Source organism: Chlamydotis macqueenii, chromosome 6 (genome assembly GCF_036417535.1).
Source record: "Chlamydotis macqueenii isolate bChlMac1 chromosome 6, bChlMac1.mat, whole genome shotgun sequence".
In the NCBI taxonomy this organism is placed as follows: Eukaryota; Metazoa; Chordata; class Aves; order Otidiformes; family Otididae; genus Chlamydotis; species Chlamydotis macqueenii.
Window position 1 is genome coordinate 44234880 of NC_141561.1, and position 16728 is coordinate 44251607.

Sequence of the window (16728 nt, forward strand, 5' to 3'; positions counted from 1 at the left end):
GTAAAACCGTTACGTGTTTTCCTGTCGCTACAGGCCTTGTTAAAAGTGCAGGGGCTGCTTACCGTGGCGGGGCTCTGTGTCACCCAGAGCCTGGTGTGGGGAACGATAGTGCAGAGAGGCAGCTGGGCAGGTTGGGGATGGCGTGGGGTGGGAACAAAAACCTGTGTTCTGCCAGAAAAACTCGACTGAGTCGTATGGTTTGTTGGCAAAGTGGCTGCAGGTGGTGAGCAAAGCTGTGGGACGCTGTGCCAGGGGCTTGCAAGCTTGGGTCTCTTGTGGCCAAGGGATGTGACCCCCAGGGTTGTCCCCTGGAGCTGCTGGCCTGCCCTTTGGGTCTATTGTCTTGCGAGCGAGAGACCTGAGCTGCAAGCCCAGCAGCTGGAAATGTTCAGGGGGTTCCAAGGTGGTTTATTTCTCTCGTGGTGTTCAATGTTGCAGGGCTCATTGAGTTCTGAGCTCAGCTCAGCCCTTCCCTGCGTTCCTGCGCAGCGATGGCTGAGCATCAGTGACAGCGCAGCGGGAGAGCTGGGCTTGATGAGCTGCGTGCTGCCTGAGGACTTGCTGGTGGCCATCCTCTCGGAAAGGCTGCAGGTACGTGGGGTGGGGGCAAATGATACGTTCCTGCTACAGAGAGACAGGCGGTGAGGTACAGTTTGCAGAGGAGGGGATCTGTATCTGCTGTTGGAGAAGTCCTGGGCTGCGTGCAGGCACGCCTGGGTCAAGCTGCAGATGCTAGAAGCCAGCAGAGCGCAGGGAAAGATCAGAGCTTGTCTGAGCCGATGCTCTTGGAACGACGACGCGCTGCCCTTTGCCGTTTGGTCTGACTGAGTAGCTGAGAGCCCAGCGCGTGCCATCGCTGACTTTCTCTTCCTTTGCCACTTGATTCACAGCTGAGCGACTGCTTCCAGGGAGTGGTGTTTGATGGCCTGGAGACCTGCTTTGCATGCAGCACAGCATCTGCGCTCCTCTGCCTGCTCAAAGCTGTGGGAAATCGGCCTCACATCTATTTTGTGAACCTCTTCCGGGATTATGCTTCTTTGAAAGCCAGGGAGACAGCCGCGAAAGAGCAGGAAGGTAAGAATCTTCATCTCCGCGCCTTTCCAATCTTCTCTCAAGCCCTCAACCTTACCCGTGTGTATCTGTGTCACCAGCAGAGCTTGTAAGAAACGGTTTTATGAATCCTTCCGCCTTTTGCCTCAGTGTAGCCAGCACTCAGCTCACAGTTGCTTAAACACAGCCGAGCTGAGGCTGTAAGATTCCCCTTGGTCTCTGCCATTAAAGCTTGGGCACAAGTGCAAGCTGTTGTGGCTCAGTAACTACCCACCCTCCAGCTGTCCACAGCGCTGGTGCACGTGAGCCAGGCAAGGTACAGGCGACAGTTTGGGGGATTCTCTGAACGCTGGAGCAGGGATATGAGCTCCCCAGGATGGCCTGGCAGGATGATAGGCTGGGTCGGGACAGAGCTGTGAATCCTTGCAGCTCCTCCAGAACTTGCAGTGGCTAATGGTTTCACCTCTGGTCTGTGCTGAAGAACGGGAGCGGGAAGAAGCTGCCAGGAGGGAGGAAGCACGTCTCTGGGAGATGGATGAGGAGGAGTACGATGCCCTCATGGAGGAAGAGAAAACTCAATTTAATCAGAGGCTCCTACAAGCCCGGCGTGAGAGGAGGAGGAGGTCTGTAAGCCTTCCATGGACAACTCCCCAGGATAGTGTCCCTCAGGGCCTTCCCTGCTCCAGAGACCTTGGTTGAGCTAAGAGGGCTTTCAGAGCAAACGCCGAAAGTGTCTATTCCAAGCCGCACAAGGATGGCCATTTCCATCTCCCTGGCTCCCGACAGGGGAGGGACTTTGCGCTGGGAGAGAAGAGAACATCTTCTCTCCGATTCAGCAGTGAGCCCTCTGGCGTAGACGCTGGCTGCAGGCAGCTGGGCTCTGTGCTTGCCTTGCCGCTGCACCCACAAGTGTCTCTGAGTTAATGCTGTTGATGGCCATCTTCTTCATCCCCCTTCCTCACCAAACCAGAGGGGCTGTGGTGTGGGCTGGTGTGAGGTGCAGCTGTGCTGCCTTGGTGTAGAGAGCAGTCCTGCTGTAGGTGAAGCCCGTGCAACGCTGATCTCCCAGGGTTTTCCTGACTGAGCGCCGCCAGCCATAGAAGCTGGTGTCTCTTCGGCTCCCCTTCGCCTGCAGCAGCAGGGGCGCCTGGGAGAAGCTGTGATCCAGCAAAGCAGCCCTGTCCAGGAGGATGCACAGGGGAAGTGTCAAACTGGGAGGGGGACCTGCTTCAAGTGAGCATGCGTTTCAGCTTTTCTGTCAGCACAGGCCCCAGTTTGTTGCTCTGGGAGGAGATGGCTAGGGCTGCTTCCAATCTTGATTTCCAGGAGAGACGGCACAAGTTTCCCGTGGTGACGGCTGGGTTCCAGCAGGAAGCCTGGTTGATGAGAGCCTGTTTTGCAGGAGGGGAGTTACCTTTGCTTTCTGACTGATGTGAGTGTCCTCAGTAAGGAGCAGGCTATGCCCAGGGAGAAGGGCTGGATAAGCCTCGTAGGTGTTGGCGCAGGGATAAGGAGGCGTTAGTGATTTGTGAGCTGGTTGAAACTGGGAGAGCAAGAGAGGGCTTCTGGCATCAGTGCGCAGAGATGGTGGATCCGTCCTTGGCAGTGTGCTGGAGGGGTCCAGGTGGACCTGATTGGAGAAGCAGCACAATTTAGACTTTAGGACAGCAAAGCCTAGATCTGGCTGGCCCTGGAGGACCCCTCTCACCTTGCCGCCCTTTGGATGTTCCCAGGCTCCCCAGGTTGAGGGAAGTCCATGGCGATGGCCTAAGAGTTCTGTCTGGCCTCAGGGTCAATGAATGGCGTGCAGGGCCAGCTGGGATTGCAGCGAGCCCACATTTCTGGTGGTGACTCACAGGGCTGTTTTCTGTTTGGCTTCCTGAAGGGCGATGGAGCAGCCTGACGAAAAGCACCGTCAGGAGCTGGAACCCCTGAAGGAGGAACAAGAGCTGGAGAATTCCAAGAGGAGTAGGAGCGAGCTTGGAAAAGACCAAGTTAACGCTTCAGGGAAGAAAATGCAGCCTGGAGTCAGACAGGTGGGTGGCTGTGTTTGTAGAGATGAGTAAAAGCCCTGGGGAGCTTCTTCCCACGGAGCTGTACCATTCCCCGAGAAGCCAGCAGCCACACGCGGCGCTGGGCCCAGGAATGGGCCTGAGTGAGTAACACGTGGGGTTGTGCTGGGAAACAAGAGCCGGTGTTTGCTCATGCTGCTGCTTCGCCAGGGATGTTTTCCCATGGGTTTGCTGGGGAGCTGCATTTGTGGGATCATGCTGCCTTTGAGTCTTGGCTTCACATAACTCCAGACATTCACTGTGAAGCCCTAGATAGTTTTAGTCCAGCATTTCTCCCCACTCTGCACATGACTTACACCTCTGGGCCATGATCCGTCTGGGATGGGGTGTCTTTTGCTACATGCCTGGCAGGAGATCCCGCCAGGCCTTAGGTATTCAACCAGACTTCCTCAAGGGTCAGCCAGGCACAGGGACGCTCAGCACACCAGAATGGAGCCCAGAGGACTGCACAGGAGTACGGAGGTGTTTTAATTTCCCGGTTTGGTTCGGAGAAGCTTTTCTACTTTTCATCTGGTGGGCAGGACTCCCCATCAGTCTGGCACTGGGGAGTTTGGTTTCAGTTGAGCTACCCTGGGTACCAGCTGTGTTCTGGATTGGGATTTGTGGAGCACCCAGCACAGGTCTCAGGCGAGGCTTGGGGTGCTGTTGCAAAGATCATCACTGCCCTGCAGCATCTGAGTTGGTGCTTTGAAATGCTCACTGCTTTTTCCTGCTCCTCCTGCCCAGAACACGAACGCATCCGCCAGCAACACCAGCATTTCCACCAGCAACCAGTTGGATGCCACCAAAGGGGTAGACAAGAGAGGATCTGTAAAGAAGCACTCAGGCACTGTTGGGAGTGACAAGGAAGAGAAGAGAAAGCAGAGCAAGGTTTCCCTGATGGATGCCTGCCCAGCCGTGCGTGTGCAACACTCAGACGCAGAACAGGGGGCTCTGAGTGACAGCGAGAACTTGGCCCTGAGGTTTAAGATCTATGAGGCATCGCAGAAGTATGTGGCGCATATCTTGTCATTCTGGGACAGGGTTCAGGGTATCCTGCTGTCCCCTCTGAACCAAGCGGAGGTGCGGCACAAAGCAGAAGCCCGGCGCCAGCCTGCCTTGAGCCACGGGAGCCAGCAAAACAGAGGGAAAGAGCATCAGGTGACACTGGAAAAGGAGTGCAGGAAGAAAGAGCGCCTGGAGGAGTCTGTGAAGAAAAAGCGCATGGAGAAGGAGAGCACCAAGAAAGAGCGCCTGGAGAAAGAGGGTATGAAGAAAGAGCGCCTGGAGAAGGATTGCTCCAAGAAAGAGCGCGTGGAGAAGAAGCGCACGAAGAAGGAGCGGCTAAAAAATCTGGAGGCTCTTGAGGACTCCGCGTTATCTGAGCTGGAAGGGGAAGGTGCAGAAGGGTCATGCAGAGGCCAGCGTGGCAGGGTGCCCTGCTTGACCATCGAAGCACTGGGCTCAGAAGATGTGACCAGGAAGATCCTGGAGAGCAGCAAGCTGCCAGTGGCAGAGCAGGTAAAGCCCTGTGAAGCTCAGGTGCTGAGCCTGCCATGCTCTGCCCTGGTGCATTGCGTCCCACGGACAAGGGCACAGAGCCTTGTCCAGGCCACTGTTCCACAACGGCTCCGGAGCAGCCCCGTGGCTGGAGAGGTTCTCACCATCCCTCAGACGGGTGCAAAGCGGGAGTGCTCTCTCTTCAAGCATCCTGTCCGTTCAGTTTCCCAGTGTGGAAATCATTCCAGATGGTTCCAGGGCAGGGCAGCTCACGGTCAGTGTTGCCTTCAGCTGAGTCACTCAGAGGAGAGATTTCTCTCTAGGTCTCAGCTGTAGGTCCTGGCACTGCTCTGGAGCCTGCCCACCCCACTGGGCGTAAAAAAGCACTGTACTCCCTATAAATAATAATTTTAAAAACCCCATTGCCAAAAGCTCAGTGCCTTTAAGGAAGTGGGAGGTTGAAGGTGACGGGAGTATAAAGAGAGTTTTCTCTTCTGCTTTAGATCTTGGATGAGCTGGGACTGGGTCCCTCTGGGCCTCCCATTCCCCCTCCTGCTTTGTACTCCGTGATCCGCTACCCAGAGAAGCGAACGGCCCCTGCAGCAGGAGAAGCCCTCCAGCACTTCCAGCTTGTTGTGCCAGAAGGTGCTGTTGCGGAAGGAGAACAGGCGGCGACTGTAAGTGTCGTGGATGCCCCCGCTGTGCCCGCAGTGAAGGTTTCAGGGCAGGGGCCAGGCTGCATGGGGGCACGGGGGGCAGGCGAGATGGAAAAGAATCACTGTGGAAGGGCGGTCAAATCATGACGGGGCCACGTGTCTGCAGGCATCCCTTCTGTCTGTCCAAAAGAGACAGCTGTGCTGTCTCTCTGCTGAGAAATAGGATGGTTCTTTATCATGAGAGAAAAGAGCCACAGCTTTCTTTCCAGGGTGGGATGTCTCCAGGCAGGTCTGACCTCTCTCTCTCTTCTCTCTCTCCCCTTGCTGTTAAGACCTCCAAGAAACAGGTCACTCCAACAAGGGGGCGGTCGAGGAAGGAGAAAGCTGTGGGTAGCCCGAAGACTCTGAGGAAGAAGCGCAGCTCCAGCCGGGGCAGCAGAGATCTCCAGAGGCCGGACACAGGAGCACCCACATGTCCTCCCAGGTTGGACCAAAGTGATGTGGACACGGTTCCATCCCCAGGGAGACCTGTCAGGCGAGCTGTGAGGCAGGAGGTGACCCCTCTGCTTCGCAGCCATCTCGCCAGACAAGGTCCCTCATCTCCAGCTCTGCAGGCACCCTCGGCCGGTGCCTCCATGGCATGGCAAGTCCACAACCCTCCGTTCCTCATTTGCTTCTTCCCAGTGTTTGAAATCTCCTTTTTAATTGCCAGGCTGAGCAGCTGTCGGTGGATAGTGCCTGCCCACGGTGAGGTGCAACTGAAGGTCCACTTCAGCTCCACGGAACTGGGCCAGTTTGAGCAGACGCTGCATTTTGAGATCCTGGGGACAAAGCGTCTGTACCAGCTGCCCTGCAGGGGCACCTGCCTGTATCCCGCCATCAGCCAGGACCCGCGGTAAGGCTGGCGCATGGGAGCCCTCACGCATGGCTCCCCCTGAACTCAGAGCCAGGGCTGCCCCTTGTACCCCTGTGACCTTCTGGCTTGGGCACAGCGTGCTGCCTGAGCAGCCCAGCATCTTCCCGTGCTTGGAGCTGGGAACCAGTCCTGGTACCTCAGCCACCCAGAAGGGTTATGGCTTTCTGACCAGGTTTCCTACCTAGGAGCATCTCACAGCTCCTCATTCCCTGTTTCTCTCCCCAGGCTGGTGTTTCCCCACCAGAGGGAGAGCAAGGAGGATGAGGACATCATCTCCAAGAAGTATGTCATGGACACGGGTGTTTTCCACTTTGGACCGCTGCTGTGTGGGAAGCCAAGAGACGGGTACGTGCTCCCAGCCCTGAGTTAGCAGCTGATGCTCACACAGAAGGTGGAAGAAGCCATGTGCCTGGCATACTGTTATTTTTCCAGGTGCCTTTCCACTTAGATTTTGTAAAACGCTCTTTGAGTGCGTGACTGCATCGTCACACCTCTGGCATGGAGGCACCAAGTATAAGGGCAGACATCAAAGCAACGCAAGGATGAACCCATATTCCGTGCAATGTGCCCCAAAGTGATCCTTTTTCTTAGCCTGCTCGTGGGAACATGGTCTTCCAGTGCAGCCTGCCGCTGCCCGGACACGGTGCTTTCCTCAAGATGTGATCAAGGCTGTGGTCCTGGCATCTCCTCTGCAGCCTTTTCCCCTTTTGTGGACAGGTACAAGGAGCTGCGCTATCCCAGCAACTGCGAGAAGATAACCATCCTGAACGTCAGCCCCTTGGAAGCAGAGGTGCATTTCTCCTTTGAGCGCGATCTCCAGGAGAGCACGTTCCTTTTAGAGCCTCCCAGCATGAGGCTGCAACCGAACGAGAAGCAGGTAGGAGACAGGCAGGTAGGACAGGCAGCGGTGGCAGTGCCCAGGAGCTGTTTCTCTTGCTGACTGAATGCTCTTGTGTGTTTGTTCTTGCGGGGATGGGGCTAGGAGCTGAGCGTTTGGGCGTACCCCACTTCAGCCGGCCTGGTGGAAGACAAGCTCATCTGCTGCGTTCAGGGGAACCCAGAGCCGGTGGTCTTCCGCCTGTGCTGCCAGGGGGTGCAGGTGGAGCTGGGGGTCAGCCCCAAGGAGCTGTCGTTCAACACGCTGCTTCTGCCCAGGTCAGTCACCCCACAGCCCCTCGCCGGGGACGAGAGCTGTCAGCCAGGGCTGCTCCAAGTTCCATTCAACTGCAAGACTAACATGCCCATCAAGCAGCTGGTGCTGAGTGTCTCTTTTTGTCTGCAGGAAGGACAATGAGACCCTGGCCCTGCAAAACCGCACACCGCTGCCCGTGGCCTGGCGGCTCATTGGGCTGGAAGACCTGGGCGAGGACTTCTCGGTGTCAGAAGACAGCGGCATCGTGGGTCCCCACACGGAGTTTGCTGTGCAGCTGCATTTCAAGGCCACAAAGGCTCTCAGCATTCTGAAGACCATCCAGCTGGAGGTGAGGGGGACTGTGCCCTCCCTGGCAGAGCAGGGCAGAGTGATCAGCCCTGTGCTCTTAGGGATGGAGGCTGCTTGAAGGGTACCCTGCAAAGAGGGCAAAAGGATGAGCTTCCAGAGATTCTTTCCTTCCTGCACTGCTGGGGGGCCGTGCCCTTAGCAGCAAGGGGCTCTTGGGGACGAAGTGACTGCTCGGGTGCCCTGGTAGCTGAGCTCCATGGGGCAAGTATATTGGGGAGTCAGGAAGAGATGGGCCTGACAGGGACAGGGGTGCTACGACCCCAGCTTCTGCTGCCTCCAGCTGGGTTTGCCAGCACACGCGCTGCATCCCCGGGCATCCATGTCACCCCAGAAAACCAGCCGCTGCCTCTGCAGGGCTTACGGCTGGGTTATGAGGCTGCGCCCTGAGCCCGCGCTACAACCACCTTGCTGCTGTGCCAGGTTGAACGCTGTCCTTGGGTTGTCCAGACTTTGGCATGCTCGCTGCACCCGTCCTGGCCTCTGTCTGGGGCTCTTGACAGAGAGCGACAAACTCTCGCCCTGGGAGGCTGTTCCCCATGGTTTCGGGGATGCATTTCAGTGAGGACGCTGGGTGATTGAAGAGGAGAGGGTTGGTTGTCGATGCCCCCTGCTCTGGGACACCTCACGCCTGTGGTGGCTTTAAGATCCCTTTGCTTCCCAGGGTGCTTTAGCAGCCACGCGGCTGCTGGCGGAGAGAAGAGTTGGGCTGACAGGGTTTCTTACTGCGGCAGAACCCCGCTGGGTCAGCCCGGGAGATGAACAGGTTAGGAAAGCTTGTGTGCTCACAGCGCTTGTCACGCAGGGGAGGCCATGGGGGAAGCAGCCTGTAGAGACAAGGACTCAGATATTGTCTAGCAAAAGAATGGAGGAGAAGGGGCTAAGCAGTGCTTGTTTCTTGTCACCTCAGGTTTCAGATGCAGAAGACATCTTGGGGGTCGTTCAGACCGAAAACATCAAGATCTCTGCAGAGGCCTGCGAGCCTGCTCTGAGCACCAGCGTTTCTCAAGGTCAGGGGGTGCCCCCGAAACAAAGTAATGCGGGTGCATGGCAGTGCCTTTGCAGATGGGCAACCAAAGCACTTCTCCACTGCTGCCAGAGCTGGGCGCTGAGGTCCCCCAGCGTTTGGGTGCGGGGTTGTCCCTGCTGGGCACGTTTGGGCAGCAGCCCCTATGGCCATTCATCACGAGCACTCCCCAGGGCTGTGGTGTGAGGGGTGGGAGGGTACAGGTGGGTGATGGGCAAGGGAAAGGGACCCCAGCCAGCATGATGGCAGGGGACCAGCGGTTCCTTCCCGAGCTGCTGGCTCTGCTTTGGTGATCAGCCCCTCCACTGTCTCTTCTCTCTCCTCTGCAGAACAACTGGGCCAACTTCCAGTCAGCGAAAACCATCAGCATGGCCCGTGCCAGCCAGAGGAGGTCAGAGAAGAGCATGGAGGTGACCTCCAAGCCCCACCAAGTGTGCAGAGCCAGGGCCGGGCTGCAGCTCTCTATCCGGCTTGGTGGGGAGTCCGGCGTATCCCTCTTCGGCCTCATCCTCCTGCCCAAGGCCCAGGGACCCCTCACCATCAGCATGGCCCGTGCCAGCCAGAGGAGGTCAGAGAAGAGCATGAAGGTGACCTCCAAGCCCCGCCAAGTGTGCAAAGGCAGGACCAAGCTGCAGCTTTTCCCCCAGCTTGGTGGGGAGTCCGGCGTATCCCTCTTCGGCCTCATCCTCCTGCCCAAGGCACAGGGACCCCTCACCATCACAGCCGGCGGCACCACTACCTCCGTCCCCTTCAAAAACCTCTTCCCGCAGCCCCTGGCCTTTCCAGACCCAGTGGAGCACCTGGCCTTCACCATCAGGGGCCCTGAGAGCTGGCGTGCCAGGAAGACCGCCTCCATCACCATCTCCTTGGAGGGCGGCCTGTACGCTGACGAGGCCCCTTTCACCAGCAAGGTGCTGCTCTCCTGCCCGGGGAGGGGCAGGCATCTCCTGGGTCTACCACCTCAGGGGCCTCCCCCCTCCCCAGTGACCTGTGCCCCCTTGGGAGGTCCCTGGACAAAGCTGCCCCTCACCCATAGTCTATTAAAAGAGTTCTCATTGGTGTCTATTCATCTTAATTTAAGCTGGATCCATCAAATTAGTGGTTGTAAAAGTAGAGTATGTTGCAGAGTTGCATTCTAATAGAGAAACAATTTGGGACTTAGCGGCCAGAGATTAATATTGCCCATGTAGAAAATCAGAGCAAAGAAAAACACACCTTGATTTCTGGCAGCTGAGCTGGGTGCGCTGGGATGCAGAATAACACCAAGTCCTTGACTCCCTGGCAGCAAGGGTTGACCGGTAGCGGAAGCCCCAGAGCCCTATTGCTTCCTGTGACCATCCCGAAAAACTGTCTTTTGAGATCTCGTTGATCTATGGTTGCTTTTCAGCATGTTAGTCCTTCATGGTGAAGCGGGGCCAATCCTGGGTGCCTTGCCTTACCGTTCTGGGTGGTATGAAATGGGTTTGTTTGTCAGCACTTGCCCCCTTTTCCCAGTTGAAAACACAGCCTCTCAACATCACTTGTAGCCTTTGCGTGTCGGTCTCTTCAGGGGTTTTTAGCACGTTACTGAGTGAAGACTGAGATCAAATTTCCTTGCCAAAGGCTGGTAATGGTTTTCCCATCTCATTTGTGCAACTATCCCCACGAATGCCGTGCTGATCTCCCGAGTTCCAGTTCTTTGTGCCCTTCAGGCACTGACAGAAGGATCAAACGGAGCCGTTTCTGCCAGCACTGCGCTGAGCCCGCGGCTGTTCAGTGCTCACTCGTTAGGCAAGAGTTTGGATTGCCATCGAGCCCTGTCTTGTGACTCCTGATGGGAGCAGAGCTGGCTTCAGCTCTTAAGAATGAAATTTGCTAACAGAATGAGCCGGTGGCTGTAGACGCTTATACCCAGCAGGACCTTCAGGAGACATTCAAGCGCAGGAACCCTTTCCACCAGCCAGGAGAGGCCAACAGAACACGCAGCTGACGGGGTGTGCCAGCCGTTCCTTGCTAACAGTCCTTTAGAAAAGGCTTTGGGGCACAGCCACCCCAACAAGCAGTTCACCAGTTGTGTGCCGCCTTTCTTGTGCACACGGGTGTGTTCCTGTTTGCGTGTGTGGAAATCCCCAGGATCGAACAGCTTTTGCTGTGCAGCTCATCCAAGTGCGCTTTTGTTTTGAAGGATATCTGTATTTTTCTGAGTAGATGAAGGGATGTTGTTTTGCCTGGCCATTGCATATTTTCATTTGTCCGGCAAATGAGTGCAGGTTTTACATGTTTCTGTTTCTGGGTTTCTGTACCAAACATGGAACAAACGTGTGAGGCAGAGGAGGGAGAAGTCTGGGGAGGTTTGAGAGTTCATTCTCTGGAGCCACGGCTCCCTCGTCTTGCCGTGAGGGTCCGACCTTGGTGAGCGACGGCTACAGGGGCACGGGAACAGCCTGTTCAGCGGGAGTGGTGCTGGGTTCCCACCTTCTTGGGCGGTCTTTACCGTTGCTGTTTCCTGGTTCAGAGAGAGACTTCAGTTGCAAACGTGGTCCAAGCCGCGCGTGGGAGGCCTGCACGCAGCTCCCTTGGCCTTGTCACCGTGTGTGACAGTCCAGGTCCCCTTGTGCGGTGGCTGTAAGCTCCTTGAACAGCAAGGGCTTTGTCTGGAGGATCTGTAGTTTCTCCTGGCCGTGACAGCCACTCTGGTAGGACAAGCCTGTCACACACTGGACTTTTATCTGCTAGCCTGTTATTAATCCTTACCCAAACGTTTTCATTCTCAGCGCTTGCCGTCACGGATTGGTATTCTTCAGAAGAAGCTGTGTGCCTTTTTCCTCAGGGTTGGCTCTGCTGCACTGACAAGGGTTCCAGCTGATGGGCTGTGGCTCGGCTTTCTGATCTATCTTGAGACTGCTTGCTAACGAATTTTGATTGCAATTATTCATGCCAAGTGTTTTTTTCATTGCCTTCCTGCTTTGGAAGCGAGCTCCAGATTCGGGAGCTGGAGGAAACCCTTCTGTGTCCTAGAGTGTGGTGGTTTAGCCCAAGTCACCACACAGCTTCTCACTCACCCTCCCCCTGCCCAGTGGGATGGGGGAGAGAAGCTGGGAAGAAAGGAAGACTTGTGGGTTGAGATAAAAACAGTTTACTGAAATACTAAAAACTACAAGGATAACAGAATATAAGGATATTAATATCTACAAAATATACAAAATGGACAGTGTAGGATTTCTCACCACCCGATGTCCGAATGACCAACACAGCCCGTCCCGAGCAGCGATCACGAAAGGACACCGAGCAGCAAGCAAAGGGGGAGAGCAAGCCAGCAAGGGAGAGGGAACGATGCCAGCAAGCAAGAGAGATGGAAAGAAGATGGATGCCAAGGGTGCATGCCAGAATGGAATGCCCGAATGGATGCCCCCTCCCATGGGCAACCCCCCCTTCTATGCTGAGGATGATGTTCATGGCATGGAATACTCTCTTTGGCCAGCTTGGGCCAGTTATTCTGTCTGTCTTCTGCCCAGCTTCCCACATCTGCACGTTAACGAGACTTTAACGAGACTTGGCAAGCCAGACAGTGTCCATGGTCTCCTTCACAACAGCTCCTATCATCAGAGTGTTTTTGCCAACAGTCTTCACAGATGAAATCCAAAGCACACCAGCTACTGAGACGAAAATTAACTCCATCCCTGCTGAAACCAGGACACAGACGTAGGAGATGACGCAAGAAATACTGCTCAGATACCTGAATTTCCTTCCAGCTGGAAGGTCTTTGTTGGGGAAGTCTTTACACTGCAGGCGGTGTTCAGTGAAGCTGATTTTAGAGATGCTCTAGACTGTCCGCATTGGCTGTTGGTGCAAGGAGTTTGGAAGTCTCATTCAAAGGTCTTTGACATGAGGGCTGGGTTGGAAGGGCCTGTGAGAAGGACTGTCAGGTTGCTTTTGGTGGAAATAGCGTTGCATGTGGTTTTACTGAATGACAGGGAAATGGCAATGCTCAGAATTGTATTCAAACTCACAAACAGTTCTATGAAATGTTTGTGTTCCCAATATAACCGTACAAAAACAGCGCCTAAAACATCGGGAATGGCAGGTTAGAAAGGAAAGGGAAAATGTGGATGTCTGCGTTTTGCTGCTACAGACCTTAAAAACGGACTTCTTCAGTCCTTCCAGTCAACTTAGACACTGCCCGCTGGTGATGATAAACCTTATTTGAATTTGGATAGATCCTAAGATGCTAGCCTGCCTGCCCGTTTTTGAGTGTCCATAGTTGGTGTTGAAAGCCAAGCCAAACCACTGAGCACAAAGCAACTCAGCTCTCTCTCTGCCTGAGCAGGTATTGAGCAAATTCTCTCTTCCCGTGCTGTGCCACGTTCTGTTCTGGTTTTGTTTAGTGAGGGGGGACTACGCTGGCAGCTGCTCTAAGAAGCTTCTAGAAGTTTCCCCCTTGTCCAGTGGACTCGGCCGGGCCTAGGGCGGACCTGCTGCTGGCCAGGGCCTAGCCAATTGGTACCAGAATGTTCCGTGATAACGCCTCTGCGATAACGTATTTAAGAAGGGGAAAAAAAAAAAAAAAAAAAAAAGAGAAGATGTGAAGGAGCTGAGCGGGGGCAGGGAGGCGGAGGCACGAGCCCTGCACCCCTCACCCTCTGGCCTCCCGTCGGGCGGCGTCTGGGCCTGACTCGGCCCGGCCCGGCTGCAAGGAGCGGAGAGGAGATGAGATGGGAATGAGATGTGAAGAGACCCTGAGAGGCGTCTGCCTGCCTGTTGTGAAGGATTTCTGTGAGAGGAACGGCTGCAGGTCAAGGCATGGCCGGGGAGCTGCAGCTAGGGCATGAGACTGTTCCAGCCTGCTAAATAAACGCCTCAGGAGGTCAGGATGGGATTCAGACAGCAAGAAGAGAGTAGGGTCAGTCAGCTCTCCACATCTATATTCTGACGTATTTTATGGAAAACCGGTAAAGGTCAGGGAGATGAGGACAAGAAGGAACGCAGACACTCACCTGCCCAAAAAAGTAAAAACCAAGGACCGACAACTTCCTCTACTTGTTTGCATGAGGGTCCCAGTTTTAAGCAACCCTGTTACTCTGGCCAGGACAAACAATCCTTCAGGATACACATCCTTGTTAGGTTCAGAAATGTTTGCAGCACGAGGTTCTCAGAGGAGCCAGACAATTCATTCTCTGGGTCCAAGAGGGTCCAAGCACTTGCTCTACATTTTTAGGGCTTTCTCTGCACAAGAAGGTCTGTTCTGGGGGCAAGCTGCTTCAGGTCTCTACCAGAAGAGAGACAAGGACAACTCCCAGGTGCCTGAGCCCTTCTCTGGCAGCAGAGACAGGGAACTGCAGCAAGAGCGACTCCAGGGATGCCTGGATCAAGAAAGAATCGGCTGACGATGCCACAGAATTGGAGTTGCTTTGCAGAACAAGCAGAGTGTGGGCGCGCATTCAGATGCACAACTGCAAGAATTCCTCTTGTGATGCCGTACTTTGCGCCCCAGCCTCTCTGCTTGGATGGCACGGGCCAGCTGTCGCATTTTTGTGACAGCTCCCATCGTGTCCGCACAGTACCGGCACCAGTTCCACCACAGCTGTGAACAGCAGTTGCCCCACTGGGGCAGAGAGGGACAGGGTCACAAAACCTCAAAAGTGCCAAAACCAGCCCCATCCCCACTGCCAGGGCAGGAGGGAGCAGCACACAAAGGTGGGCATGGCCAGGCCACGGGTGCTGGCCCCATCCCTTCCCCTTGGACAGAAAATTCACCTCCCCGCAAAAATCACACTTGGGGTGGGAAATGGTGGGGATGGGAGACTGTTGGAGTAGGAAACCGTGACAGGGCTGAGAAGTCATGGCTGGGTTGGGAATCCATTGTGGGGATGGGAAATGAGCACTGGGGACAGGAAATCATCAGCGGGACAGGAAATCCTTGAGCTGGGGAGTTGCTGTGGTAGGAAAAGTCAAACCCTAGCAAGGCTGGCTGAAGCAGGTGCTGGCGCAGTGTTCGCCATGGGGACGCAGGCTGGTTGTCCCCCAGAAACCTGACTCTGACCAGCTGCCATGGCAGGTACAGCAGCAGGCTCCAGCTCCTCCTGGGGCTCCTGCCCTCCAGGTAACCCCCTGTCGGACCCACCTGCCAACAGCTCACCCCATCGCCCCGCTTTGCTTCCCCCACAGAGAAGCTCCCTCTCCAGCTGTCGATGCCGCCCAAGGTGCCCGGTGTGAGCTTCACGGTTCCGGGCGTGCCGCCGCCGGTCCCCGCCTGTGTGCTGCCCTCTGTTCCAGAGCTGCCGGGGTCCTGTAAGCCTGCCCAGGTCCACCCCGTCACCTACCAGGTGCCACAGGCCAGCGTCTGGCACGGGGTGCCAGGGCCCCTGGGGGCCGCGGGGAAGTTGCAGCAGCTCCCCAAAAGCTGGCATCTCCCTCCCGTGGTGCAGCTCCCCTCCATGCCTGCTTCCTGTCCCCGTGCCCATGGCTGGGAACAGCAGGTGGTGAGGGGGACACTGGTGTCCCACCAGCCGACGGGGCTGGGGCTGTGGGCTGTGGTGCAGGGGGAGCCCCTCTACCCCACAGGCTCCTGCCCGCTGCATATCGCTGCCTGCCACGGGCCCCCGCCACCCTGCCGCCCTGCAGCTCAGCATTGGGTGCAGGGCCCCCCTGCGCTCCGCACCCTGCCTGGCAGCACCCAGAAGCCATCACAGGCCTCCAGCGAGGACGGGGAGACCACCAAGAACAGCATCCCTGCCACCAGCCCACGCCAGCCTGTCCTCGCTCTGCCCACTGGCAGAACCACAGCAAAACCCCAGGGTGAGCTTTGCGGGGTGACGGAGCCTGCAGGTGGGTGGCCAAGCCGAGGAAAGCTTGCATCGCCCCGCGGCTGGCTCGGCTGTGTTTGCTTTTCCTGCAGCACTGAGCACGCTGGAAGCTCCGGGCAAGCCTGCTCATGTGCCCGAGAAGGGGCCAGCCGCTCTCACCCAGCCCTTTCTGGAGCAGCCAGCGCACGCCACCAGCAACAACACGCTCAGCCGACCCCACGCTGCGCACCCTGAGGACACTGTCCCCAGTGTCCCCGACAGCCCCAGCTTGGCCGCTTTCCTCCACGAGCTCCCCGACCTCTCCCAGTACGGGGCGGAAGGCGGCTGCCATCAAGAAGGAGTGGTGCTGGCAGGCCTGGGGGACAGCAAGGACACCATCCCTCATGTCCCAGACTTTACCGCCTTCCTCAAGGAGCTCCCCGACCTCTCCAAGTATGTGGCTGAGTGCAGCTGCCCACAGGAGCAAGTGGCACTGGCAGGGCTGGGGAACAGCCAGGGCACCGTCCCTCACATCCTGCTTTTCCCCAACAGCCTCGCCAGCACTGCTTTCCTTCCTGAGCACCACAACTTCTCGGGGGACGTGGTGGTTGGCGACTGCCCCCAGGACCAAGCTGTTGAGACGCAGCGAGGGGACAGCCAGGACACCGCCTTGACCGCCAATGTCGCCAGCTTGACTGCCGAGGCCCTCGCTGAGCTCCTCGACCTCTCTGAGTACGTGGCGGAGGGCAGCTGCCTCAAGGAGTGAGTGGGGGCAGCGGGGCTGGGGAATGCTGAGGACGCTGTCCCCGATGTTGCCAGTGTCCCCCGCTTGACCACCTCCCTCAACAAGCTCCCCCACCTCTTGGAGTGCAGGGCAGAAGGCGGCTGCAACAAGGAGCAAGTGGTGGCGGCGATGCTGACTGCGGGATACAGGGCCAGGCGGGTGGGAGGTGCCTGCGAGCACCACGGGGCGGACCTAGGGATCACAGGGTCAGGGGGCGGTCGGGTGTACGAGTAGCGGGGGGTATATAAGGCTTTGTGACGCAGCAGTAAATTGGCATTCAGAGCTAGACACCATGTGTCCGTCTCTTGTGTACCTGCGTAGGGAGTTGCGCAGACGGACGGGCGCCTAAGCCGTGCTGCCGATCGAGAGGTGACAATTGGTGACCCCGACGTGATAAGGCAGGCCTGCATTGGTGAGGGAGGCGCGCAGTAAGGCGTCTCTGTTTCAGCTGCTCGATATGGCTTCGATGGAGCAAGTGGTGAGTA

The 16728-nt window shown here is 56.7% G+C and overlaps 1 protein-coding gene across 1 annotated transcript in view; it reads left to right on the forward strand.

The window, feature by feature from the left end:
• The window catches only part of LOC147600351 (axonemal central pair apparatus protein HYDIN-like), a 39672-nt gene extending 23195 nt beyond the window's left edge, over window positions 1-16477 (forward strand). The window contains exons 23-42 of the mRNA XM_086751241.1: window positions 34-93; window positions 439-591; window positions 891-1074; window positions 1532-1673; window positions 2936-3086; window positions 3849-4262; window positions 4407-4622; window positions 5105-5317; window positions 5590-5792; window positions 5970-6152; window positions 6399-6518; window positions 6891-7050; window positions 7156-7328; window positions 7456-7654; window positions 8582-8689; window positions 9028-9609; window positions 14169-14234; window positions 14809-15472; window positions 15573-16221; window positions 16333-16477. Coding sequence (XP_086607367.1) covers window positions 34-93; window positions 439-591; window positions 891-1074; window positions 1532-1673; window positions 2936-3086; window positions 3849-4262; window positions 4407-4622; window positions 5105-5317; window positions 5590-5792; window positions 5970-6152; window positions 6399-6518; window positions 6891-7050; window positions 7156-7328; window positions 7456-7654; window positions 8582-8689; window positions 9028-9609; window positions 14169-14234; window positions 14809-15472; window positions 15573-16221; window positions 16333-16477 — 4785 coding nt within the window. The remainder of the gene's footprint in view (window positions 1-33; window positions 94-438; window positions 592-890; window positions 1075-1531; window positions 1674-2935; window positions 3087-3848; window positions 4263-4406; window positions 4623-5104; window positions 5318-5589; window positions 5793-5969; window positions 6153-6398; window positions 6519-6890; window positions 7051-7155; window positions 7329-7455; window positions 7655-8581; window positions 8690-9027; window positions 9610-14168; window positions 14235-14808; window positions 15473-15572; window positions 16222-16332) is intronic.
• The last annotated feature ends 251 nt before the right edge of the window (window positions 16478-16728 follow it).